Source organism: Narcine bancroftii, chromosome 2 (genome assembly GCF_036971445.1).
Source record: "Narcine bancroftii isolate sNarBan1 chromosome 2, sNarBan1.hap1, whole genome shotgun sequence".
Taxonomy (NCBI): Eukaryota; Metazoa; Chordata; class Chondrichthyes; order Torpediniformes; family Narcinidae; genus Narcine; species Narcine bancroftii.
The window spans coordinates 103,426,803-103,452,263 of record NC_091470.1 but is presented as its reverse complement, the minus strand read 5'-3'; the positions used below and the strand labels follow the sequence as shown (position 1 = coordinate 103,452,263).

Below are 25,461 nucleotides of genomic sequence, written 5' to 3'. Positions count from 1 at the left end.
AGCTCGGTGCCTGCTGGCTGTACATCGGGTGAGGAGTCTGGTCCAAGCTCTGTCTCTGGGCTACCCCACTTCAGCAATGGGAGAGTCGACAGGGTTAAGGCGAGGATTATCCCCCCTGGTGGCAGAGGGACCCATTCAGACCACCCTCTGTGAGCACCGTACCTGCAGCACTGCCACCTCCCTCCTCTGCCGGGAAATGGTGAGTCTGCACTTGTGGGCTGCGCCCTCTGCCGCTCCCACCTCGCAGCCTGGCAGATGCACTGAGTGGAGCAGTTTGCTGTCCCTGTACATGAGCAGCATGCGGTCCTCGAGGTGACACCACAGGGTCTGCCAGCCCTCTTTCACCAGCACCCGTAAATAGCCTGGGGGGAGCAAGAAGAGGAGCGTCAGCCCCGACATTGGGCAGCACCAGCGCCTCCCTACACACTGACACACAGGAAACATCAGCCCATAGAACCATAGAACATTACAGCACAGAAACAGGTCCCTTTGGCCCTTCTTGTCTGTGCCTAATTATTTTCCTGACCTGCACCCAGTCTGTAGCCCTCTATACCCCTCCCAAACCATAAACCTGTCCAAATTCTTCTTAAATCTTAAAATTGAGCCTGCATTCACACTTCAACTGGCAGCTCGCTCCACACTTCCACCACTCCCTGTGTGAAGTTCCCCCTTTCACCCTTAACCATGTCCTCTGGTTTGTATCTCACCTACCCTCAGTGGAAAAAGCCTACCTACATTTACTCTGTCTATCCCCCTCATAATTTTAAATACCTCGATCAAATCTCCCCTCACACTTCTGCCCTCCAGGGAGTAAAGTTCTAAACTGTTGAACCTTTCCCTGTAGCTCAGTTCCTGAAGTCTGGGCAACATCCGAGTAAATCTTCTCTGCACTCTTTCTATCTTTCCAGTAGTCCAGCACACCAGACTCCAAATTTGGTCTCATCAAACATATAACATCCCAACTCCAAAACCGATATTTTGATTTATGAAGGCCAATGTGCCAAAAGCTCTCTTTAGAACCCTATCTACCTGTGACGCCACTTTCAGGGAATTATGTTTCTGTATTCCCAGATTGCACACCTCAGTGCCCAACCATTTACTGTGTATGTCCTTTATTGGTTTGTCCTTCCAAAGTGTGGCACCTCACACTTGTCTGCATTAAACTCCATCTGCTATTTTTCAGCCCATTTTTCCAGCTGGTCCAGATCTCTCTTCGAGCTTTGAAAACCTTCGCTCTCCTCAACGGCTCCAATCTTAGTGTCATCTGCAAACTTGCTGATCCAATTTACCACATTATCATCCAGATAATTGATATAGATGTCAAAGGGTTTGAAGTGAGCCTCTTTTGGGGGTGGGGGTGGGGGAGCATTTGAGGGGAGCCTCCAGGAGAGGAGGGGGAAGTGTTTGAGGGGAGCCTCCCGGAGTGGAGTGTTTGAGGGGAGCCTCCCGGAGTGGAGTGTTTGAGGGGAGCCTCGGGGGGGGGGGGGGGGAGCATCCCAGTCCCATCACATTCCTGCCCCGAAGCTGGGAGGTGGGGCAGCAGGAGGCGAGGGAGTTGCTCACCTGCTCCGCACCCCCAGTGCTTACGACACTGCTCTGGTCAGTGTTGACCCACTGGATACTGGTGGTGTGGGCCCAGCCGTAGTCTGAGCTAGAGTCACATCAGTGGGCAACCCCTTGTGTGTTTCAGGCAGAGCCTGAGTGTCCACTGGTGTACTCAGGAGGGCGCTGAATGCTACACAACCAGGAGCACTTGTCCACTTTTGACTTGACCATGGATGGAACATCACTGATGGCTTCACTGAGGAGCAACTCCCATAAGGGTGGTTTCAACAGCCTCTGAACTGAATTGGTACTAATTAAATCATCAAAGTTACTTTGAAAAAACATGTTTTTCCTCTTGGGAACCACTGAGAGCTGCAGAGTTATTTAAAATAGTCACAATGGAAAACCATTGCAAAATTGGAATGATCGATTGAACAGCTGGGTGTTCGGTGGAAAGGATTCAAAAATAGAAAGACCTCTCTTCTCTTCCAGGCAGCCCAGAGACTGACAGGACGAGGAATGGGAATAAGCAGGGTGGACCTGGATTGTCCCCCTCCCCAACACGACAGTGAGATGGGAGGAACGGCTAGCGTTACGGTCAGGTCAGCAACCCAAGTTCAAATCCGGTGCTATCTGCAAGGAGTTTGTACATCTGCGTGGGTTTCCTCCGAGTGCTCCAGTTTCCTCCCAGATACCAAAGAAGTTAGTAGGTTAATTGGTCACATGGGTATATTTGGGTGGAGCGACCTCGTGGGCCTGTTACCTTGCTGCATCCCTGCATTATAATCATTCACTTAAAGCACAATGGTTAAGGGTGTAAGGGGAAAGGTTTAAGGGGGAACTCCTTTACACAGGGAGTGGTGGGGTATGGAACGAGCTGCCAGGTGAAGTGGTGCATGCAGGCTCAATTTTAACATTTAAGAAAAATATGGACAGGTACATGGATGGGATGGATGTGGACTGGGTGCAGGTCAATGGGTCTATGCAGAATAATAGTTCGGCACAGACTATAAGGGACGGAGGGCCTGTTTCTGTGCTGCAATGTTCATGGTGTGGGCTCAAAGTGCTGGAGAAACTCAACAAGTCACTCAGTGCAGGAGATCCCAGCATCTGGAGCTTTCTGCCCAGAGGGCGTGGGCTCACCACCTCATGATGGACCACCTTGCGTTAAGAGCCTGGACGCGGTCGGTGGTGGGGGTGGGGAGGAGAGATATGAGGAAGTCACAGTGAGCGGTGGGGCCTCACCTGTGCCACGAGAGGCTGCACCCACGGTGACCACCTCACCCGCAAACCGGTCCAGATCCAAACTCCGAGCTGCCCTCAGTGCTGTCTGCAGAGAAGCAAAGCACGTGTCTGTGAGCCAGGTCAGTGCACGAGGTAGTTGGTGTGGCTCCACAGGAGGGATGGAGTTTGGAAACTTTTTGTTAGTTATACAGGGTCTGGGACGGGAATACAATTATTCAGGGTTTAGGGCAGGCCCAGCGCCCCGTGTGCGACCACCCCACCACAGGACCAGCGCCCCAAGTGCGACCACCCCCCACGTACGACCACCCCTCCCACAGGCTCAGCGCCCCGCGTGTGACCACCTCTCCCACAGGCTCAGCGCCCCATGTGCGACCATCCCCCACAGGCCCAGCGCCCTGTGTGCGACCTCCCATGCACAGCTCCGGCAGCCACAAGTGATTCAGCTGTGGACTTGCCTTGTGGCTGGTAGACTTGTGGACCTTGGGCATGTCCCATGGCGTGGATCTGTAATGTGTACAGTTGCTCACCTCCTCGATGATCTGTAAGACAGAGCAAAGAAAACAGGACAGGCCCAGTTACAAGTAACCTCCACATTCACGGTTCTTCCCAGCCCCTCTGCAACGCTGACTCGTGTGCACAGTCGCCAGCAGCCCACAGCTACTTGAAGAAGCTTTGTGGTCTAAAAGCCTAGCACTGGGTACAGACAGCTCAGTCAGTGAACCAGCTCAGCACTGGACCACAAACTTCAATCAGGGCACTAGCTGTGGAGAAACCAGCTTGGCACTCCAATCAGAACTTGGCCAACGATAATCCATTGTCTTCATGCCCGAGCCCAAACAGGACTTCTGTCTGATCCTTCCCATACAACAAACTGGGTCAAGTTGCCACATTCTTGGGTGGTCACACAGGGTACTGGGTGCGTGGGTGGTCACACAGGGTGCTGGGCAGGTGGACTGTCTACAACAGTAAGGTTGGCGTAGCGGTTAGTGCAATGCCTTTACAGCACCAGCGATCAGGACCGGGGTTTGAACCCCGCGCTGTCTATAAAGACACCTCCCCTTGACTGCAAGGTTTATCCCCCGGGGGCTCCAGTTTCCTCCCACCGTTCTAAACATACAGGAGGTTGTAGGTTAATTGGGTGTAATTGAGGGCTTGTGAGCCAAAATGGCCTGTTATCGTGCTGCACGTCTAAATTAAATTAGAGGCCCCAAGCATCTTGCTGCATCACTCCATCCCAGCCCCAGCTCATCCCCAGAATGGTCCCGCCACATGGGGCATCCTCTAGTTCGGCTTCGCCATCCCCTCTCTCCCACAACATCGCTGATGGTCTCACCCCTTCCCCCATCCTGCACTCCACTCTCCTGGTCCACCCATTTAATCCCTCCCCTACGCACCCCCACTCCCACCCATCCCTCTTATAACCCTCACTATCTTGTTCCTTCAGCACCACCACATCCCAGCTCCCCATTCCTAATCCATCACCCCGATCCCTTCCAAAAATATTGGCCCATTGCTCCGCGTGCTCCCCACCACCTCCTTGTCCCCACCCCATCCCTTCCCCCATCACACTCACAAATCAAACACAGCTTGAAACCAACCCACCACCACAAACATAAAGCCCAGTTCAGGCCCTTCAGCCCACCCCTGTAAACCTATTCCACAACAAAATAAACCTCACACCCATAACCCTTTATTTTTCTTTCATCCGTGTGCCTAAGAGTCTCTTAAGGGCCCCTATTGTTCCAGCTTCCAGCACCACCCCTGGCACTGCATTCCAGGCCCCCACAATTCTCTGTATAAAAACAAACTTACCCCTTATTACTCCCCTAAACTTTCCTCCTCTCGCTTTACACAGACGTCCTCTGCTTTATCGATCTGGGAAAAAGGTGCTGGCTGTCTGCCCTATCTAAGGCCCTCATAATCTTACACAAGTCACCCCTCATCTTTCATCACTCCAACAAGAAAAAAAACAATAATCTTCGCCTCAACCTACTTCCAAATGGAAGCAAAGAGCCAGGGGCTTCTCCACCGCTCACTGGTCCACTCACTGGATGGCCAACGTGACAAAAATCGGTCTGAGCCCTTCAGCTGAGATGTTACAAAATGCCCACAAAGCCAGCCCTCCCGCTCGGGTTTTAAATTTTTATTTAAATTTACACATACATATGGTAGCAGGCCCTTTCGGCCTTCAAGCCCGGCCACCCAATTAACCTACAACCTGGAGGGAAAACCCCTGCAGACATAGGGAGAACATACAAACTAGCTTACAGACAACGCAGGATTAGATTCCCCCGATGGCTGGCAGTGTAATACCGTTGTGCTAACCCTGCTGCCCGCTAGAGCACGGGGACCAAGTCAGAAAAACCCCTATCACAAAGAAATCTCTCTTCCCGGCACAAGCAAAATGCAGAATGGATATTTCATTTCTACATTGGAGTTTGTACATTCTCCCTGTGTCTCCAAGGGTTTCCTCCAGGGGCTCCAGTTTCCTCCCACCCTTCAAAATGCACCAGGTTAATTGGATGTTATTGGACAGCATGGGCTCGAGGGCTGGAAGAGCCTGTTACTGAGCTGTATGCCTAAATTTTAAATTTAAAATATACAAAAATTTATAAACTCCTCTGTGTGCAGACACGATGTGTTCCTAAGTTCGTTTCCCCAACACTCTGATGGAGAGAGAACATTAGAACACAGCAAGGCCCTTCAGCCCACGATGTTGTGCTGACCTACCACAGGGAAGTGCAACTCTCACCCTGGAGAACCTCTGGGCATGAGGTTGAGGTTTCAACCTCGCGCCAGGGAGCTGAGCGGGATACTGGAGGTTCACAGAGCCAGCGACTTGGGTTCAAGTCCTGTGAGGAGTTTGCACGCTCTCCCTGTATCTGCGGGTGATTCTCCGGATGCTGCAGTTTCCCTCCCACCTTCCAAAGATGTAAGGGATTAGTCAGTTAACTGGTGTATTTAGGCAGGAGAGGCTTGTGTACCAGAAGGGCCGGTACCATGATGTATCTCTAAATTTAAAAACAGTACATTTAAATTTTTTTTAAATTACATTTAGACATACAAGCACTTTTGGCCCAGTTACACTCAATTAACCTACAACCCCTGAATGTTTTGGAGGGAGGGAGGAAACCCATACAGACATGGGGAGAACGTACAAACTCCTTGTAGAAGGAACCAGATTCAAACTTGGGTCGCTGGTGCTGTAACAGCGTTGTGCTGACCACTACGCCAACCGTACAGTCCAGAACTTGTGAGGTGATGTACCTGGGAGATGTAGCAAGCGGGATGATCATTGCACCCATTTACAGGACAAAAAAAACATCCATTCACGCTGCTCTCGTTTACCATCAATGCCTAAGTTAAAACGTCTGGTGCTAACACCTCCAAACCTTCCGCCAGTCCTCCGCCTCTTCACAGCTCTGAAGACCCAGCACCACCGTCTCATTACTCGCTGTCGTGATCTTAAGCTGGTGTTGAATCTTCTTACTGCGCTTGAACTTGTACAGGACACGAGATTTATGCAGGTGGATCGCCATCAGCGGGTACTGGTCCTTGGTGCACTTGTAACACTAGGGGGAGAGGGATCAGACAGAGTCACGAGGTGGTGGGCGGATGAACTCCGACTCAGTAAGCTGGTATCACTGCCCACCCCTTGTTATGTTTGTCCCTAGAAGAACCTTGCATGGTTTTAACGCTTAAACAACTTAATTTTTAGAGCTGCTTGAACCAACCTTCTGTCATAGTCTACTATTTGTTCCCGATCCATCCGCTTGCATTGCCTACTGGGAAACTTGGTTCTCTATCATACACACACTCCTGTGACAGAATATGGATATGGTTTTGGGAGATAAATTGGGGCAGGTTTTTTAGTGTAGGTCATATACAAATACTTTAAAACTGATCTTATTTAAAATACTGGAGCTCTGCTCATGGTATAAATGCCGGGGCCAACAGTCTTTGCAAAAGCTTTGGAGAGTGCCCAAGCTGGGATTGGAACAGTACAAGCTGGTAAGCTTGTGAAAAACCCCATATGGAAGACGAGTTGTGAGTGCTTAGTTCAGCCTGGTTAAAGCCCTTGTGCTTCATGCAAGAGGAGAGGACTGGCTGCTTAATATTTCACTTGAAATAAGAGAAACAAAAAGGCACTCTGTGATGACCTAAAAGAAAGAGGTTATCATCTGGAGAACTCTGAAGGGGCAAGTTTTGTCAGCAAGACACGGAAGTACATCAGTTGTGGATGTCCTGGAACAACAAATCTCTCTCTGAAAACTGACAAGAACCTTCCTGAGCGGTAACCATTTACCTTTCAAGCACCAAAGCCTGGTGAACTTTATAAATGTTAAATTCTGTGCACAGTATAAGAATGGCCTGCAACCAATGAACTAGGAGGAATGAGAAGTGAGATTGGACTGTGAAAAAACTTTTCTGAACTTACACACACATTACATACATGTGTGCTTAGAATTAGAAGGGGGTTAAGTTAGATTAGTTAAGTCAATAGTGATAAGTTAAAGTGTGATTCTGTTTTCATGTTTAAAGATAATTAAAAGTAACTTTTGTTTAAGTAACCATTTGTCTTGGTGAATATCTATTGCTGCTGGGTTTTGGGGTCCTCACATTCCCCTCACTCCAAACCCCAGGTCGAGGACGTGCACCTGCCCACGTGCAATGGTGTGATGGCAGCACTGCCGCTGGTGTGTGGACCCACAGAGAGCAAGGAGAGGAGATGCAGCGCTCCTCTGCAGGGTCCTACTTCTCAGTCCAACTACCAATGGCCCAGTACAGGCTTTAAACAGCCGGCAAAAGGAGCCGTTGGTGGTTTATTTAAAATCCTGCGACCGCGGTGTCTTGGCCCAAGATGTCGGCACCTATAATCAGAAGGGTTACAGACTCTGGGGAAGCAGAGGATCAGCACAGGCACCAGAAAACAGGGAGAACCCCCCCCCCCACCCCATTTGAGAGGAGAAGACCCTATGGGACGAGGCCCTGCTGCTGAAGAATTCACAGGCGGCGAGCTGGTGGTACTCGCCAATATGAGCTGCGGGCAACTGCGGTCGAAGGACTCGCACCAGGCTGCAGCCTGCCGGAGACTGGCTCTAGACTTGGGGCCGGACCTACAGGGACTTGTTGAGTAGGCTGGGGCTTTACTCCTTTCAGCACAGGAAGATGAAGGGCCATCTCATAGCGGTGTACAAAATCGTGAGAGGAATAGATCGGGTGAGCACACTAAGTCTTTTGTCCAGAGTAAGGGACATGAGAAGAAATTTAACAGGTAATCTTTTTATGCAGAGGGTGGAGGGTGTATGGAACGGGGTACAGGAGGAGGTGGTTGAGGCAGGCAGTTGGACAAGGGTAAATGGGATACTTTGGTCGGCATGGGACAGTTAGGCTGAAGGGCCTGTTTCCCCACTGGGTGGAAGGGGGTGGCAAACTCACCATCAGAACCTGGTCCTTGATGAGAAACAACTGCTTGCTCCACCGACCCAGCCACTGCCTCCGCCATAGGAGGCCACAGATCCGAGCCCCACTCAGGGGCCTGCTTGGGCAGGCCGGGCTACCCGTAACACTGGCCTCCTCCTCTCCGTACGACTCATAGTGGCTGCTGTCAGAATCCGCCTGGTCTGAAACCATTTTAATGATAGAGTGTCAGAACGAAGCAAAACAACGACTGACTAACCCAGGAACATGGCCAGGAATGACTGCTCCAGCAAACCTCCATGAGTATCAACATCCCAAAGACACGTGACGTAACCAATAACAACTCTTGCACAGTCACGGACCCTGACACCCCAACGCCCCCTCTCAGAAACCCTCCCAGACCCAGACACCCCCCTGTAAACCCTCCCAGACAACCACCATAAACATTCCCAGACCCAGACACTCCCCTGTAAACCCTCCCAAACCCAGATACCCCCCTGTAAACTTTCCCAGACCGAGTCACCCCAACCCCCTCCCGTAAACATTCCCAGACCCAGACACCCCCCCGTAAACCCTCCCAGACACAGACAACCACCATAAACATTCCCAGACCCAGACACTCCCCTGTAAACCAAACCCAGACACCCCCGTAAACTTTCCCACACTTAGTCACCCCAACCCTCCCTCCCATAAACATTCCCAGACCAAGACACCCCACCCCCCTCCTGTAAACATTCCCAGACCCAGACACCGCCCCTGCCCCCTCCCGTAAACTTTCCCAGACCCAGACACTCCCCCCGTAAACACTCCCAGACCCAACACCTCCTTTAAACCCTCCCAGACCCAGACACCCCAATCCCCCATCCCGTAATCATTCCCAGACCCAGACACCTGCCTGTAAACCCTCCCAGACCCAGACACCCTCTGTAAACCCTCCCAGACCCAGACACCCTCTGTAAACCCTCCCAGACCCAGACACCCTCTGTAAACCCTCCCAGACCCACACACACTAAACTCCCTCCTGTAAACATTCCCAGACCCAGACACCTCCCCATAAACCCTCCCAGACCCAGACACTCCCAACCCCTCCTCCTGTAAACACTCCCAACCCCTCCTCCTGTAAACACTCCCAACCCCTCCTCCTGTAAACACTCCCAACCCCTCCTCCTGTAAACACTCCCAGACCCTCCTCCTGTAAACACTCCCAGACCCTCCTCCTGTAAACACTCCCAGACCCTCCTCCTGTAAACACTCCCAGACCCTCCTCCTGTAAACACTCCCAGACCCTCCTCCTGTAAACACTCCCAGACCCTCCTCCTGTAAACACTCCCAGACCCTCCTCCTGTAAACACTCCCAGACCCTCCTCCTGTAAACACTCCCAGACCCTCCTCCTGTAAACACTCCCAGACCCTCCTCCTGTAAACACTCCCAGACCCTCCTCCTGTAAACACTCCCAGACCCTCCTCCTGTAAACACTCCCAGACCCTCCTCCTGTAAACACTCCCAGTCCCTCCTCCTGTAAACACTCCCAGACCCTCCTCCTGTAAACACTCCCAGACCCTCCTCCTGTAAACACTCCCAGACCCTCCTCCTGTAAACACTCCCAGACCCTCCTCCTGTAAACACTCCCAGACCCTCCTCCTGTAAACACTCCCAGACCCTCCTCCTGTAAACACTCCCAGACCCTCCTCCTGTAAACACTCCCAGACCCTCCTCCTGTAAACACTCCCAGACCCAGACCCTCCCCCCCTGTAAACACTCCCAGACCTTGGCCCTCCCCCCTGTAAACACTCCCAGACCCAGACACTCCACCCGTAAACACTCCCAGACCCAGACCCTACCCCTTCTCAGGAAGTACTGGCCTTCCTCTCCGACCCTCACCCACTGAGTCACCTGGTGAGAACTGGGCCACAGGACTGTGTGGTTCTGCTTCCTCGTACGAGTCCTCTGTGATATCCTGGTGATGACGGGCCGGGACGGGAGGAGGGGATGCTTGGGTCTGTGAGGCAAAAGGCATGGGTTAATCCAAATAAAGTTGTGAAGGGTCAGCCTTCGCCTGTGTCGACCCATGAAGTCCGATCGGCCAGTTGTTCCCGGAGAGGTCTGGAGGAAGAGGCAGGAATCAGGGGCACAGGCTGTTCCTGAGGGGTCGGAGACTCATTTAGTGTTGAGACCCCCCACACCGGGACTTCTTGTTTGGAGTGGGGGGGGGGGTCAGGGATGCAAGATGGGATGGAGGAACAGAGGTCCGGGAAATGGAGGAAATGCCAGAAAGTCACCCTTAGTGGAAGGGGATCAGTGAAGACAGACTCTCCAGATATCCAGGACATGTCTGATGTGGTCACAGTCACCTCCAGAGGGATTTGAGATGGGATTCCACACATTGATACTCTTGATGACCTCAATGGTCAGGGGGAGCGTGATCCATTCCCCCCCCCATGCCAGACCCTCCTGAAGTCGACAACCATCTCCTTTGTTTTTTTAAAAACATTCAGATACAGGTTGTTGTCTGTGCACCAGTCCATTGGTGTCTGTATTCTGCCTCCTCTTTCCTACTGATCAGGGTCACCGGTGTCGTGTCATCAGTGAACTTGATGATGTGGTTCGAGCTGCACAAACCCGAGAGGACACGACACCGGTGACCCTGATCAGTAGGAAAGAGGAGGCAGAATACAGACACTAATGGACTGGTGCACAGGCAACAACCTGTATCTGAATATTTTTGAAAAAACAAAGGAGATGGTTGTCGACTCAGGAGGGTCCGGCATGGGGGGGGAATGGATCACGCTCCCCCTGACCATTGAGGTCATCAAGAGTATCAATGTATGGAATCCCATCTCAAATCCCTCTGGAGGTGTCTGTGACCACATCAGACATGTCCTGGATATCTGGAAGTGCTGTTACCGATCCGGACTGCCCAAGGTCTTCCCGACAGGAAGTTGAGAATCCAATGTCGAGGGAGGTGGTTAGACCCAGCAGCTCAACTTCCTTATTGGGTACAGAGGTGAACGAGAACTGAAGTCAATAAACAGCATTTCAACTTGCATGTCCTTGTTTTTCGGGTGGGCGAGGGCTAGATGGAGGGCAGTGGCGATGGCATCGTCCATGGAGCGGTTGGGTCTGTTTGCAAACTGCAGGGGGGGGGGTCCTAGTGAGGGGGGGGTGGCAGAAGGTGTGCCCCATGACGAGCCTCTCAAAGCACTTTGTGACAGGGCACTGAGGCAGGACACAGATGACTTCTTCGGCACGGGGACAATGATGGCGGCTTTGAAGCACGATATTTTCAATTTGGAAATGGAAAGTACAGTTTCAAACCATCGTAACCAAAAATCGGAAGTCGGGGAGCACCTGTACGAATGTCAGTTTTTTACCCTAAAAGTTCAATTAACCCCCCACCCCCCCACCAGCATTCATCGACCCCCCCTTTTTGACCCTCCCAGGCATTTATCGACCCTTTGGATAATCCCGTCGACCTCCAGGGGTCGATATTGACCACTTTGGAGATCACCGCCTTAAATCAATGTCCTCTGATTTGAACCCCCTGCCCTAGGTCAAGAATGCAATGGTCTACCTTATCCATGACCCTCATGATTCTACAAACCTCCACTTGGTCTCCCCTCAGCCTTCGAAAGTCCAGGAAGTCCCAGCATGCTGATAACTCGGCACCTCCTGTCCCAGTTGCATTTTTGTGACTCTTATTTGACACATTTTCCAGATTAATGGCATGATTCCTCTGGATGGGTGACCAGAACTGCAGACAGTGCTCCGGGTGTGATCCTGCCAATGTCCTGTGCAACTGTAGCGCGACAACCCAACCCCAGTGCCCTGAACGATGAGGGTGTGCCAAACGCCACCTACCCATGTCACCGCTTGCAAGCAGTCCTAACTGACAACTATTCACTGTTTTCAAAATTACTGTCAGAGTACATACATGACATCATCTACAACCTGGAGATACTTTTTCCTGCGGGCCAGGCAGAATTTCTAATGACTGGTAACTGTAAAATGTCCTCGAGAAGAAAGAAATGTAAACAAACTGACAGTGCAAAGACAGAAAATCGATATTCAGTAATGAGCAGTCAGAATCCATAAGCGAGTCTCCGAATGAGTCTGTTGTTTAGGAGGTGAAGGGTTGAAAGCTGTTCCTGAACCTGGTGGTGAGAGTCTTATACCTCTTCCCTGATGGTAGCACTGAGAATGGAGCATGTCCTGGGTGGCGTGGGTCCTTGACGATTGCTGCAGCTCTCTGACGGCAACGTTCCCTGTAGATGTTCTCGATGGTGGGGAGGGGTTTTGCCTGTGATGTCCTGGGCTACGTCCACTACCTTTTGCAGGGCTTTCCCCTCAGTGGTATTGGTATCGCCATATCTGACTGCGAGGCAGCTGGTCAGCGCACTTTCCACCACAGATCCGTTGGCGTTTCCAATGACTCACCGAACCTCCTGAGGAAGTAGAGGCACTGACATGATAGCATTAGGGTGATGGGTCCAGGAAAGACCCTCCGAGATGGTAAGTCCTCGGAATTTATGAACAATTTCAGAGCTGATTTGACTTAGCAAAATGCTACGCCTTACGCTGGTCCAAGTTAAATTCCATTTGCCAATCCTTGACTCAATTTATCAAGATCCTGTGTAACCTTAGATAACTTCCTTATTGCCTGTTATACCTCCAATGTTCGCATCATTCCCGAACTCCCCAATGTCCTGTTCAACTGTAGCACGACAACCCAACTCCTGAACTCAGCGCTCTAAACGACGAGGGTGTGCCAAACACCACCTATCCATGTCACCACTTGCAAGCAGCCAGGTACCTTTACCTCTAGGACTCCCTAATTGACAACTATTCACTGTGTTCAAAGTTACTGTCAGAGTAGATACACGTCACCTGCGTTCTCATTCAGATTGTGAATACAGAGGACAAACAACCGTGAGGCCAGCACTGACCCCTGCACAGCAGCACTGGTCACAAGCTGAGAGGGAACCCTGCACTACCACCCTCAGTCTCCTGCCATCAAGCCAATTTTGTACTTGTTGGCCAAATCACTCTGGATACTGTGAGATCTAACCTTCCGGTCCAGTCTACAACCATTACCACACTGCCCTCATCAATATTCTAGGTCACCTCTTCAAAAAAAAAATTCAATGAAATTTGTGAGACGCATTACCTGCACACAAACCCATGCCGATGATCCCCGATCAGTTGCGGCCTTTCCAAATGCAGGCAGGTTCTGTCTCTCAGAAACTCCTCCAGCAACTTCCCCAGCACTGGGGAAGCCCTTCTTAAATAAAAGGCCCAGTATTCGCCCCCCCCTTCCACTCCTCCCAGCAGCTCCTGCAGTTAAACCCCAGCTTCCCACAATGACCTGGAGCAGGGGTAGACCTGGCGCTGACGGGCGGTGGGGTGTAATCTCCCTTCAATTGTTTTAAAGGCCTCCAGCACTTCCTCCTCTGTTATCGGGACCCTCTTCAAGGAGTTGCCATTTTACTTCCCTGGGTTCCCTCACCTCCGAGTCTTTCTCTGCAGTAAATGCAGATGAGGAATCTCCATTTAGGACCTTGCCTCTCTTGAGTGGCTCTTCGATGATCGTTAAGGGGCTCTTCGTTGATCTTTAATAGGCCCTCAGTTATTCGTTGGCCCTTAAAATACTCATGTAATAACTGGGCACCAATTTTTCTGGTTAAATTTATGGGCAGGCGGTCAAAAATAAGGGGGGGTGGTGGGGTGTCGACTCTTACACAGGATCGACTATTGCATGAGTATATACGGTGCTTTGGATTTGCGTTGTCCCCGTCTGACGGTTCCCCGCCCCCCCACGGCACCTGATTGTTCCCCACATACTTTGTGACAGTCTGCCGCTCTACCCCTCCACTCCAAAGCTTCTGTGAAGCAGAGGTGACGAGGACTGCCTCTGACACCAAGTCTGCAGTCATTAATGGGCCTCTGCTACTTCCTCTGTTTATGTGGGTGTTCCTCGAATGAATGCAATTTGTCCAGACGTTAAGTATGATTGACTTCCTGTATCTGATAGCATCGAGAGAGCTGTAAGGAGCATTTATAAACAGGACGTTTGCCTTCACTCTCTCTCGAGACTCCAGTCCCCTTGAAGATTAAATTTGCCTGCATCTGGAAAGGCAAGTTGTATGGTTTGACAAAGGGATTCAGACGCAAGACCTGCTGAAGGAGGTTGATCAGTGCAGCTGCTGGTGTGATAGGGTCTTGGACTGGAGACCTTGGACCCACAACATCTCCTCACTTGTCAGGAAGTTGCAACAGTGACTGCACCTCCTGAGAAGACTGAAGCGGGCAAGCCCTCCGGCCACCATGATGTCAACCCTCCACAGGAGCTGCTGGCTAGTTGCATCACAGTGTGGTATAATTGCTGTAGAGAAATGGATCAGAGGTCAATCTACAGGACCATAAGAGTGGCAGAGAGGATCACTGGCGTCTCCCTACCCTATTGACATGATCTTCTGGGATTGTTGTCCGAAGAGGACGTGCAAAATCAGTGAGGACTCCTTCCACCCTGCACACAGCTTCTTTCAGCTGCTCCCATTGGGGAAGAGGTCCAGAAGTATTGGAGCCAGCACCACCAGGCTGAGGAACAGCTTCCTCCCACGGGCAGCGAGAATGATGAACGACCAAAGGAGCTGCTCACACTAACCATCCGAAGCTCTGACATTCATGAAACAATTTTTTTTTGTATAGATGAATACTTGTCCTGCATATGTATAATTTGTCGGTATGTGTGTTTTGTCTGGTTGTGTGTCTGCGTGTTTTGCGCCAAGGACCGGAGACACTGTTTAGTCAGGTTATACATTTTTTTAAATTCATTTTTTAACAGGCCAATTCAGCCCTACGAGTCTGTGCCACCCAAATTACACCCCATTAACCTACACCCCAGTATGTTTTCGAATGATGAGAGAAACCCCACGCAGACACAGGGAGAACATACAAACTCCTTACAGACAGCGCGGAATTCGAACCCAGGTTCCGGTCTCTTCAACGTCCATAGGAGGTGGAGATATATAACCGTCATTTCGGGCCTGAGCCCTTCATCGAGGTATAAGCAAAGAAAAAACAGAGAACAGGAAGGCCTAAGAATAAAGACAAAGTGGACGGGGGTGGGGGGTGGAGTCCAGACCAACAAAAGATGATAATTGGATGTAATGAGGTGAGAATTGATTTTGGCTCTGTGAAAGGAGGCAGAGGGAAAAGGGAAGAGAAACAGACAGAGCAGGGGGACATCTTCACCACCCATGGATGCTGCGAGACCAGTCGTCCGGCATTTCTGTGTGTGTTTTTACTATAATCACAGCGTCTGCAGACTCTCTTTTTTCACTGGACAAAGCCCTCCAACAGGAGCCAGGAATCCATGAACAGCACCCAGAGTTGGCCACTGCATTTTCCGCTCTTGCTCCAGGTTTGCAGCAGCTGCTTTTTTTTGTGTGGCCTTTTTGACCACAGAGCTTTGCTGATCCCCTCTGCTCCAACCCCGAGCTTCCCCCAAACTGCCATTTTAACGGCCCACCCCGCTCTCTCTCTCTCTCTCATGCTCTCGCCTCCTTCACTGCTCCCGACGAAGGTGCGCCACCAGCCTCGTCAAGCGGCAGCCCGGGAGGCTCAGCGTCACGCTCACCATCTTCAAGCCCTGTTCGTGTGGAGTGGGCATGCGTGGATGTGCAGCCACCCATCCTGGGACAGCCATTCACTATTCTCTCTCTCCTTGGATGCCGTTTGACCTGCTGAGCACTTTGATGCCAATTCCATTGCCCCCCACCCCACCCCCCTGGCCCTCACCCTCTCGAATTCTGTTGGCACCTCAGGAGCCGGGCGAATGACACACTCCCACAGCTGTCCCAACCAGACCCTCCCCAACCCTATTGGTAGGAATACCGTTCTCCCAGTTCCATCGCACCTTCCTCAGTGATAATACTTTCCACACCACACATCTCCCTTCTTCCTGAACCCCGGTTTCCACTCTCCCACACTGGTCAGAGCCCGTGGTTCCTCTGCTCCCTGCACCTCTGTTTCCCAACGTCCTCGAAGACAGAATGAAGGTCGGGTTCTCCCGGTCCCATGTTCCATCCCACCAGCCTCCCGAGCAATTTCCAGCTCCTCCGCCAGCCACATCTTCCTCACCTCTTCCCTTCCACATTTCAAAAGGATCCCTCTTTTTACCTCTTCCCATCCTCCATCCCACATAAGTGACCAATCACCTTCCCAGGGCTAGAAGTCAAGTAGCTTTGTAAATGGCACAGAGGTTGGCAGTGCTGTGGATAGTCTGGAGGGTTGCCAGGGGTTACGGGGGATATCGACAGGAATGCAGAGCTGGGATGAGAAGTGGCAGGTAAGAGTATAACCCAGAAAAGTGAGAAGGGGTTCATTTTGGTCGGTCAAACTTGAAGGCCGAGTACAAAGTTAATAGGATGTCTCTGAGCGGTGGGGATGAACTGAGAGATGCTGGGGTCTGTGTCCAGAAGGCATTCAAAGCTGCTGCACAGGTTGATAGTGTTTTTAAGAAGGTGTATGGTGCATTGGCCTTCATTAACTTTGGATCGAGTTCAAGAGTCATTAAGTAATGTTGCAGCTCTGCAACATCTTAGGATACATCAGTGCTCTGTGGTTAGTAAGGGATTACTTAAGGTGGTATGTGAGTGGATAGAAAAAGGTTGAGAACCACTGTCTTAGTTAGACCCCACTTGGTACATAGTGTTCAGTTCTGGTCACCTCACGACAGGAAAGATGTGGAGTGAGTGAAGAAGCGATTTACAAGGACGCTGCCGAGATTGGAGAGCACGGCTTGTGAGGATAGGAGTGACAGAGAATAAGATCCAAGATGATGAGAGGCATCAAATGTGTGGATGGCCAGAGGCTTTTTCCCCGGGGCTTAGTTTTAAGGTCCCCCTCCATACCCGATCAAAGACCCTCGGCTCTGTACACCACAACCTGCTCACTTCCCCAAAAGGAATCAAGCCTGGCCCCACCTGAGATTTTTAAATTTTATATTTAAACATACATCACGGAAACAGGCCCTTCTGGCCCACGAGCCCATGCCACCCAATTAACCGACAACCCCCATATGTTTTTGAAGGGTGGGAAAAAACCGGAGCCCCCAGAGGAAACCCATGCGAACACAGGGAGAACGTACAAACTTGTTACAGACCACACTAGATTTGATCCTGGGTTACTGGTACTGTGACTGTGTTATGCTTACTTTACACTAATATTGACCCCCCCCCCCCCACCCCGCTAACTGTGCTGCCCCCTACGTTACCAGTTCCTTCTCTGGGACAATGTGGCTCAGACCATCTCCTGGAGAAGGACTTGAGGCGGGAGGAGTCACGTGATGGAGTAGTGGCCAGACGGTGAACTCCAGCCCTCTCCAGAAAAGTCGGGAAAAACAAGAGAAAATACAAAGGCACAGAAATACAAGTTAAAGAAAAGTGAGTATAAAGGTGGAAAGAAGATGGAGACAAAAGGAGAAAAATCAAAATCAACGGAAAGAAGAGAGGAAGAGAAGACAACGGAGGAAAAAGGTGAAGGCCTTACCTGTCCGAAGAGGCCCGCTGTGGAGAGAAGACCCCACTACCTCAGGTCGGTAGAAAGAGAACTACAACAATGGCTCACAGAGCCGAGTAAAAGTGCGCAACCGCGCATGCGCGACTCATCGCGCATGCGCGATGCGCATACAAAAAAACACACCGACGGGAGGGGGGACCAGCTGGGGAGTCGATCTCCACAGCCGGCAACGACAGCTGCAGAACACCTGCAGCAAGAAGAGACCACAGAAGACAATAGAAACAAGAAAGAAGAGGAGGAAAGGGCAGCAAAGAAACAACAGATGGTCAACCTAGAGGAAGAAGAAGAGGAAGAGGAAGAGTACAGGGAAATAGAAGAAGAAAAGATAGGCAAGGTAAAGGAGGTACTTGCTCTTGTTAGAGGATACATGGAGTCATTTAAAGAATGGCAAACACAGGAATTCAATGATTTAAGAAGAAGAATAAACAACACAGAAAAGAAAATAAATAAAATGGATATGACCTTAACAGAAATGGGGAAAAAAATGGACAAGATGGAAGAACGGGCAATAGCAGCAGAAATGGAGGTAGAAGACTTAAAAAAGAAATTGGAGGAGTCTAATAAAAAAACTAAAGAGACACAAGAATTACTAGCCCAAAAAATAGATATAATGGAAAATTATAACAGAAGAAATAACATAAAGATAGTGGGCCTTAAGGAAGATGTAGAAGGCAAGAATATGAGGGAGTTTATAAAAGAATGGATCCCTAAGGCCCTAGGATGTCCAGAACTACAGCAAGAAATGGAAATAGAAAGGGCACATAGAGCATTGGCCCCTAAACCACAACCACAACAAAAACCAAGATCTATTGTAGTAAAATTCCTAAGATATACTACAAGAGAAAAGGTACTGGAGAAGACAATGGAAAAAGTAAGAGAGGGCAACAAACCACTGGAGTATAAAGGGCAAAAAATCTTCATTTATCCAGATATAAGCTTTGAACTCCTAAAGAAGAGAAAAGAGTTCAATGCAGCAAAAGCGATTTTATGGAAGAAAGGATATAAATTTACACTGAAGCATCCTGCGGTATTGAAAATATTTATTCCAGGACAACAAAACAGACTATTCTCGGATCCAGAAGAAGCACGAAAATTTGCAGAACAATTACAAAAATAGACTGAGGGATGAAGACGGGTAATGAGAGCAAAAATTATCACGATTGATATGTATGTGGGTAAAGACAAAAATAGACTGAGGGATGAAGACGGGTAAGGAGGGTAAAAATGACCACGATTGATATGTATGCGGGTAAAGAGGTATAAGAGTGAATAGAGACAATGGGCATATGTGAAAGTATCTGTAATTAGAGGAAAACATAGAAAGTATAGACAAGAATTAATAAGGGAAGGTAATGGAATAGAGAGAATAAGGAGGGAACTAAAAGAGTGACCTTTGTGACATATAAAAAACGAAATCTTTTCTGGGGGGGGCTGGGTGGGGGGAAAAGAGCGGTCACTGCAAAATCAGTTGACGCTTGCGAGTGGATTCGCAAATCCAAATGGAGAGGGGAGATGTGGTTGTCCGACAAGGGATAAAGGGCAACTCAGGAGGGGAAGGGGAGATTGGGGATAAAGAAGATAGAAATAGGAGAATAAGGAAAATGTTGGATGTTGTAGGAATGTTGTCTGGTAAAGAGTTGAAAATAAGAAAACAGAAATGGAAAAGGAGGAAAGGTAATGATGGAAAAACGGAAAGAGAAAATAAACAAAATATAAAATGGCTACGCTGAACTATATGACTCTAAATATTAATGGAATACATAACCAAATTAAAAGGAAGAAACTACTAAATTTACTGAAAAAGGAAAAAATAGATATAGCATTTGTCCAAGAAACACATTTAACTGAATTGGAGCACAAGAAATTAAAGAGAGATTGGGTAGGACATGTAACAGCAGCATCGTATAATTCAAAAGCAAGAGGAGTGGCTATATTAATTAGCAAAAATGTGCCATTTAAAATAGAAGAGGAAATAATAGATCCAGCAGGGAGATATGTTATGATAAAATGTCAGATATATTCAGAGCTTTGGAATCTACTTAATATATATTCACCTAACGAAGAAGATCAAAAGTTTATGCAAGATATCTTTTTGAAGGTAGCTAATACGCAAGGGAACATACTAATAGGAGGGGATTTCAATCTGAATTTGGATCCAAATATGGATAAAACGGGGAAAAAAATTAACAGGAAGAACAAAGTAACCAAATTTATAATTAAATCAATGCAAGAAATGAAACTTGTGGACATATGGAGGAAACAAAACCCAAAAGAAAAGGAATACTCATACTACTCGACTAGACATAAAACATACTCAAGGATAGACCTATTCCTGTTATCAGCCCACATACAAGGGAGAGTTAGGAAAACGGAATATAAAGCTAGACTATTATCGGACCACTCACCCCTGTTATTGGCAATAGAGCTAGAAGACATCCCTCCAAGAATGTATAGATGGAGATTAAACCCCATGCTACTTAAAAGACAGGATTTTAGAGAATTTATTGAAAAACAATTAAAAATGTACTTTGAAGTAAATACGGAATCAGTGGAAGATAAGTTTATACTATGGGACGCAATGAAAGCATTCATTAGAGGGCAAATAATAAGTTATGCAACCAAGATGAAGAAGGACTATAATCAGGAAACAGAGCAGTTGGAAAGGGAAATAATAAACATAGAAAAAAAATTAGCAATAAAGGAAGATACAACCAAAAGAAGAGAATTGGCGGATAAAAAAATAAAATATGAAACATTACAAACATATAAGGTGGAGAAGAATATAATGAAGACAAAACAGAAATATTATGAACTAGGGGAAAAAACACACAAAATCCTAGCATGGCAGCTTAAGACAGAGCAAACTAAGAAAATGGTATTGGCAACAAGGAAAAAAGACAAACAAATTACATATAATCCAAAAGAAATTAAGGAAAACTTCAGAGAATTCTATGAACAATTATACCGAACCGAAAACGAAGGGAAAGAAGGGAAAATAGATGAATTTTTGACTAAAATTGAACTACCAAAACTACAAATAGAGGAACAAAATAAATTAACAGAACCATTTGGAACAGTAGAAATACAAGAGATAATAAAAAATTTACCAAATAATAAGACACCAGGAGAGGATGGACTCCCAATAGAATTCTACAAAACATTTAAAGACCTAATAATACCACCCCTCCTGGATGTAATCAACCAGATTGATGAGACACAAAACTTACCAGATTCATGTAAAACAGCAATAATTACAGTGATACTAAAACAAGGGAAAGATCCACTCTCACCAGCGTCATATAGACCAATATCTTTGCTAAACACAGATTATAAGATAATAGCTAAACTATTAGCGAACAGATTAGCAGAACAGGTACCGAAAATGGTAAATTTAGACCAAACTGGATTTATCAAAAAAAGACGCACAACAGACAATATTTGTAAATTTATTAACTTAATTCATGCAGTAGAAGGAAATAAAGCACCGGCAGTAGCAGTTGCTTTAGACGCAGAGAAGGCCTTCGACAGAGTAGAATGAAATTACTTGTTCAAAGTATTGCAAAAATTCAGTTTACCGGAGAAGTATATTAATTGGATTAAAGCATTATATAAGGGACCGTTAGCGAAAGTGACAGTAAATGGACATGTATCAAAGCAATTTAACTTAAGCAGGTCAACGCGGCAGGGATGCCCACTATCACCATTATTGTTTGCGCTAGCTATAGAACCACTAGCAGAATCGATAAGAAGAGATAATAATATAAAAGGAATAAAAATAAAAGACAGGGAATATAAAATCAGTCTGTTTGCGGATGATGTGATAGTGTACTTAACAGAACCAGAACTATCAATAAAAGAACTATATAAGAAATTGAAGGAATATGGAGAAGTTTCGGGATACAAGATAAACGTAAATAAAAGTGAAGCAATGCCTATGAATAACGCGGATTTCTCAAAATTTAAGGAGGAATCCCCATACAGATGGCAAACGCAGGCAATAAGATACCTAGGTGTGCAAATAAACAAAAATCTAGGCCAATTATATAAACTCAATTACAATCCACTAATGAAAAAATTACAGGACGATTTAGAGCATTGGAAAGAGCTACCACTAACACTGATAGGAAGGATAAACTGTATTAAAATGAACATTTTTCCAAGGATACTATACTTATTTCAGGCATTGCCAATACAACTGACAGAAAAATTCTTCAAAGAGTTAAAGAAAATAATAAGGAGATTTTTATGGAGAGGGGGGAAACCGAGGATAGCACTAGACAAATTAACAGAATGGTATAAACAAGGAGGCTTACAATTGCCAAACTTCAAAAATTATTATAGAGCCGCACAATTAAGGTACCTATCAGATTTTTATCAAACAAGGGAAAAACCAGACTGGACGAGACTAGAATTAGATAAAATAGGGGAAAAGATACCTGAACACATATTATATAAATGGGATGAAAAATTGGTACAACATAGAAGTTCTTCAGTATTACATCATCTACTCAATATTTGGAAGAAGATTCATGTAGAAAGAAATAAAACAAATTATCAATTACCAAAACTAATATTGACGCAAAACAAGTTACTCCCTTTTACAATAGATAACCTTTCCTTTAGAGAATGGGAGAAAAAAGGGATTAAAAGAATAGAAAATTGTTTTTCAGGAAATAGATTCTTATCCTTTGAACAAATGAAAGATAAATACAATATAACTCAAGATACAGCGCTAGCATATTACCAATTGAGATCCTACTTGAAGGATAAATTAGGAAGCAGTTTGAGTTTACCAGAGGGAAGTAACCTTGAATATGTGATTACAGATACAATGTTAATCAAAAGATTTATAAAAAATATGTATATTAAACTGCAAGAAAAGGAAAATGAGGAAACAAATGGTAAAACTAAACAAAAATGGGAACAAGATTTAAATATAAAGATAAAAAAGGAAACATGGGAGAAGTTATGCTCTGGAACGATGAGAAATACAATAAATACGAGGCTGCGTATGATACAATATAATTGGTTACACAGACTATACATTACACCGCAAAAGTTAAATAAATGGGACCCAACAGTATCTGATAGATGTTTTCGATGTAAAAAAGAAAGGGGAACAACAATTCATGCAATCTGGACATGTGAGAGAGTAGAAAAATTTTGGGATGATCTCAATCAGATATTAAATAAAATAACAGAAAACAATATACCAAAGAATCCAGAGATCTTTCTCCTAAGTAACATAAAAAATAAAGAATTTGGAATTGACTTGGAGGATGCACAAAAAAGATTTGTTAAGATAGCCCTAGCTGTAGCAAAAAAATGTATTATGTCAACCTGGAAATTGGAAGATAATTTGAAAATACAACAATGGTATATAGAAATGAATAAATGTATTCCATTAGAAAAAATAACATATAGTTTAAGAAATAATATTGAAATATTCGAACAAGTATGGGAGCCTTACATTAAATACAATAGCGAAAACCTACCGGGAACAAACATTACCTAAGTTGATGGAAGGAGAAGAGAAGAAAAGAATGGACTCAGTAGAATTTCTGGTGTATTTTTGTTGAATGACAACATTGTCTAACTGAATTAATGCAACCTAGATTGTATAACTAAAATGGATGAGGGGGGGGGGGATGGGGGGGTGGCTTGGGAGGAGGGAGGGGGGAGGGAGAAAAAGTCACTGTAAATGTGTGGAAAAGAAAAAGTGTATATCATGGCTATTGTGATTTATGGTGTGAAAAATAAAAAATTTAAAAAAAAAAAAAAAAAAAAAAAAAAAAAAAAAAGAAGGACTTGAGGCTGCACAGGGGTGACCTGAAACTGGCCCATGTATAGTGCCTACTTCTGTGATGGGTGGCGGGGGGTGGGGGTGGGGGGGGGGGTTCATTTTTTACATAACAATAAAAAGGAATTTTGAATCTTACAATAAAAACAGTTAATACTGGAGGAACTCAGCCAATCTCCAGGAAGGGCTCAGGCCCGAAACGTCGGTCATGTATCTTTGCCTCCTTTGGACGCTGCGAGACCGGCCAAGTTGCTCCACCATCTACTGTGTTTTTACGACAATCACAGCAGCTGCGGACTTTCATGGTTCACTCTTGAATCTTGTGGACCATAAATAAATGGATTCTGCATCAATTGTCTGTCATCTTTTCCAAACAACCTCCCTCACGTGCAGCACGTCCCTGGTGTATGTGGGACTCAATGATTCGGCAAGCCATCTAAATCTCAACCTGAACTTTGGCCTTACCTCTTTCACTTGAAATTCATCTGTCAGCGGGTAGATGGGCAAAACGTCTTCCAAATCCTCAATGATCTGCAGAGCATTTTGGGTCTCACCTGCCGAGGGATTGTTACGTCAGTAAGACAGTCACAGATTTTATCAACACGTTCAAACATGGAGAATGATAAATGAGGGGGAAATGGAGGTTCAATAAATGCTTCCCACTCATCCTTATAAAGTCCTTCAAATGCTTCATGGGTCAAAGCAGCAATGGCCAAACCGTAGTTTGTGAGCCAAACGAGGCCCTTTGACATTTAATGTGCGGCTCGTGGAAATACCTTGGCTGATACAGGGATTGTACGAACCGGTGTTCACAACAGTGGTTTTAGTGCAGTTGAAAATATTTGGTTACATTCCATACACAGGATATAGTTGACACCACCCCCCCCCTCTATTTTTGGCCCCAGCTGCCCGCCCCATCCGAGTTCCCAATGCCCCAAAGACGGACTTACCACCCAGTCCTGTCCACCTGGCTGTCCACTTGTGATACTACCTACTCCAGCAGCCAATCAGGGCCACAGGATTCCCAGCAGAACAATCCCAACCGTTCCCATTTCCCTGCCCTTTATCTTTTTCCTCCACTCCTAATGATGGGTGACTTCTGGTGTGTCACGGGCGTTCGAGTCTGACCTCCCAACAATGGCACTGCTTTCAACAAAGATAGCTTCCTGACCAAAACTGATCGGACCCACCTCTCAAACGTCGAGAGGTGGGACCCCCTAAATATTGGTCCACAAAATTTGTCTATGAGAATATACTGTATACGTACTTTTTGATTTATTTAATCAACATATATATGGTAATAACAACAAACAATAACAAATCACAATATTACAGAGGAAGTGTATATAGAAAGAAACAGTAAAAACAGAAACTAGAACTAAAAACCCCTAAACCCCCCTACCCCTCAACCTAATATAATCCCATAACGAATCTAAATATATTGTATAAAACATAATAACTCAACTACATATTATTTTGGATGGCTTTGGGTGCCACTCAAGAATCCCAAAAACATCATTCCAAAAATTATTATTGGTTTAGGGTAGAACCTCACTGGTCAGGAGAATTTTTAATAAAACAATATCATAATTTTAAATTATTTGCCACATGAAGTAGTTGAGGCCGGTTCCTTGTCAATATTCAAGAGTAGGTTAAATTTGGCCTTTGTGGCGAAGGGGATCGGGAGTATGGGGAGAAGGCAGGAACCGGGTACTGATCAGCCGTGATCATATTGAATGGCGGTGTAGGCCCTACTCCTGCACCTATTTTCCTGTGTTTCTAAATCTTCTTAATTTAGCATAGGGGCCCCAAATTTGTAGAAATAAGGAATATTTACTCCTTAAATTACAAGTAAAGGAATACAACTTGG

At 46.7% G+C, this 25,461-nt stretch overlaps 2 protein-coding genes across 7 annotated transcripts in view; both read right to left on the bottom strand.

Moving 5' to 3' along the window:
- Positions 1-2,871, bottom strand: part of LOC138754049 (FHF complex subunit HOOK interacting protein 2A-like) — a 103,134-nt gene extending 100,263 nt beyond the window's left edge. For all 6 annotated transcript variants that reach the window (XM_069917789.1, XM_069917793.1, XM_069917790.1 and 3 more), the window contains exons 1-2: positions 2,791-2,871; positions 163-362 (exon numbers count right to left, since the gene is read on the bottom strand). In XM_069917789.1, the coding sequence (XP_069773890.1) occupies positions 163-300 (138 nt within the window). In that variant the 5' untranslated portion in view covers positions 301-362; positions 2,791-2,871. The remainder of the gene's footprint in view (positions 1-162; positions 363-2,790) is intronic.
- The window catches only part of LOC138752914 (actin filament-associated protein 1-like 2), a 44,284-nt gene continuing 19,995 nt past the window's right edge, over positions 1,173-25,461 (bottom strand). Inside the window, exons 4-11 of the mRNA XM_069915526.1 lie at positions 24,057-24,145; positions 10,106-10,211; positions 8,230-8,414; positions 6,183-6,362; positions 3,091-3,329; positions 2,791-2,984; positions 1,616-1,735; positions 1,173-1,471 (exon numbers count right to left, since the gene is read on the bottom strand). Of these exons, the coding sequence (XP_069771627.1) occupies positions 1,173-1,471; positions 1,616-1,735; positions 2,791-2,984; positions 3,091-3,329; positions 6,183-6,362; positions 8,230-8,414; positions 10,106-10,211; positions 24,057-24,145 (1,412 nt within the window). The remainder of the gene's footprint in view (positions 1,472-1,615; positions 1,736-2,790; positions 2,985-3,090; positions 3,330-6,182; positions 6,363-8,229; positions 8,415-10,105; positions 10,212-24,056; positions 24,146-25,461) is intronic.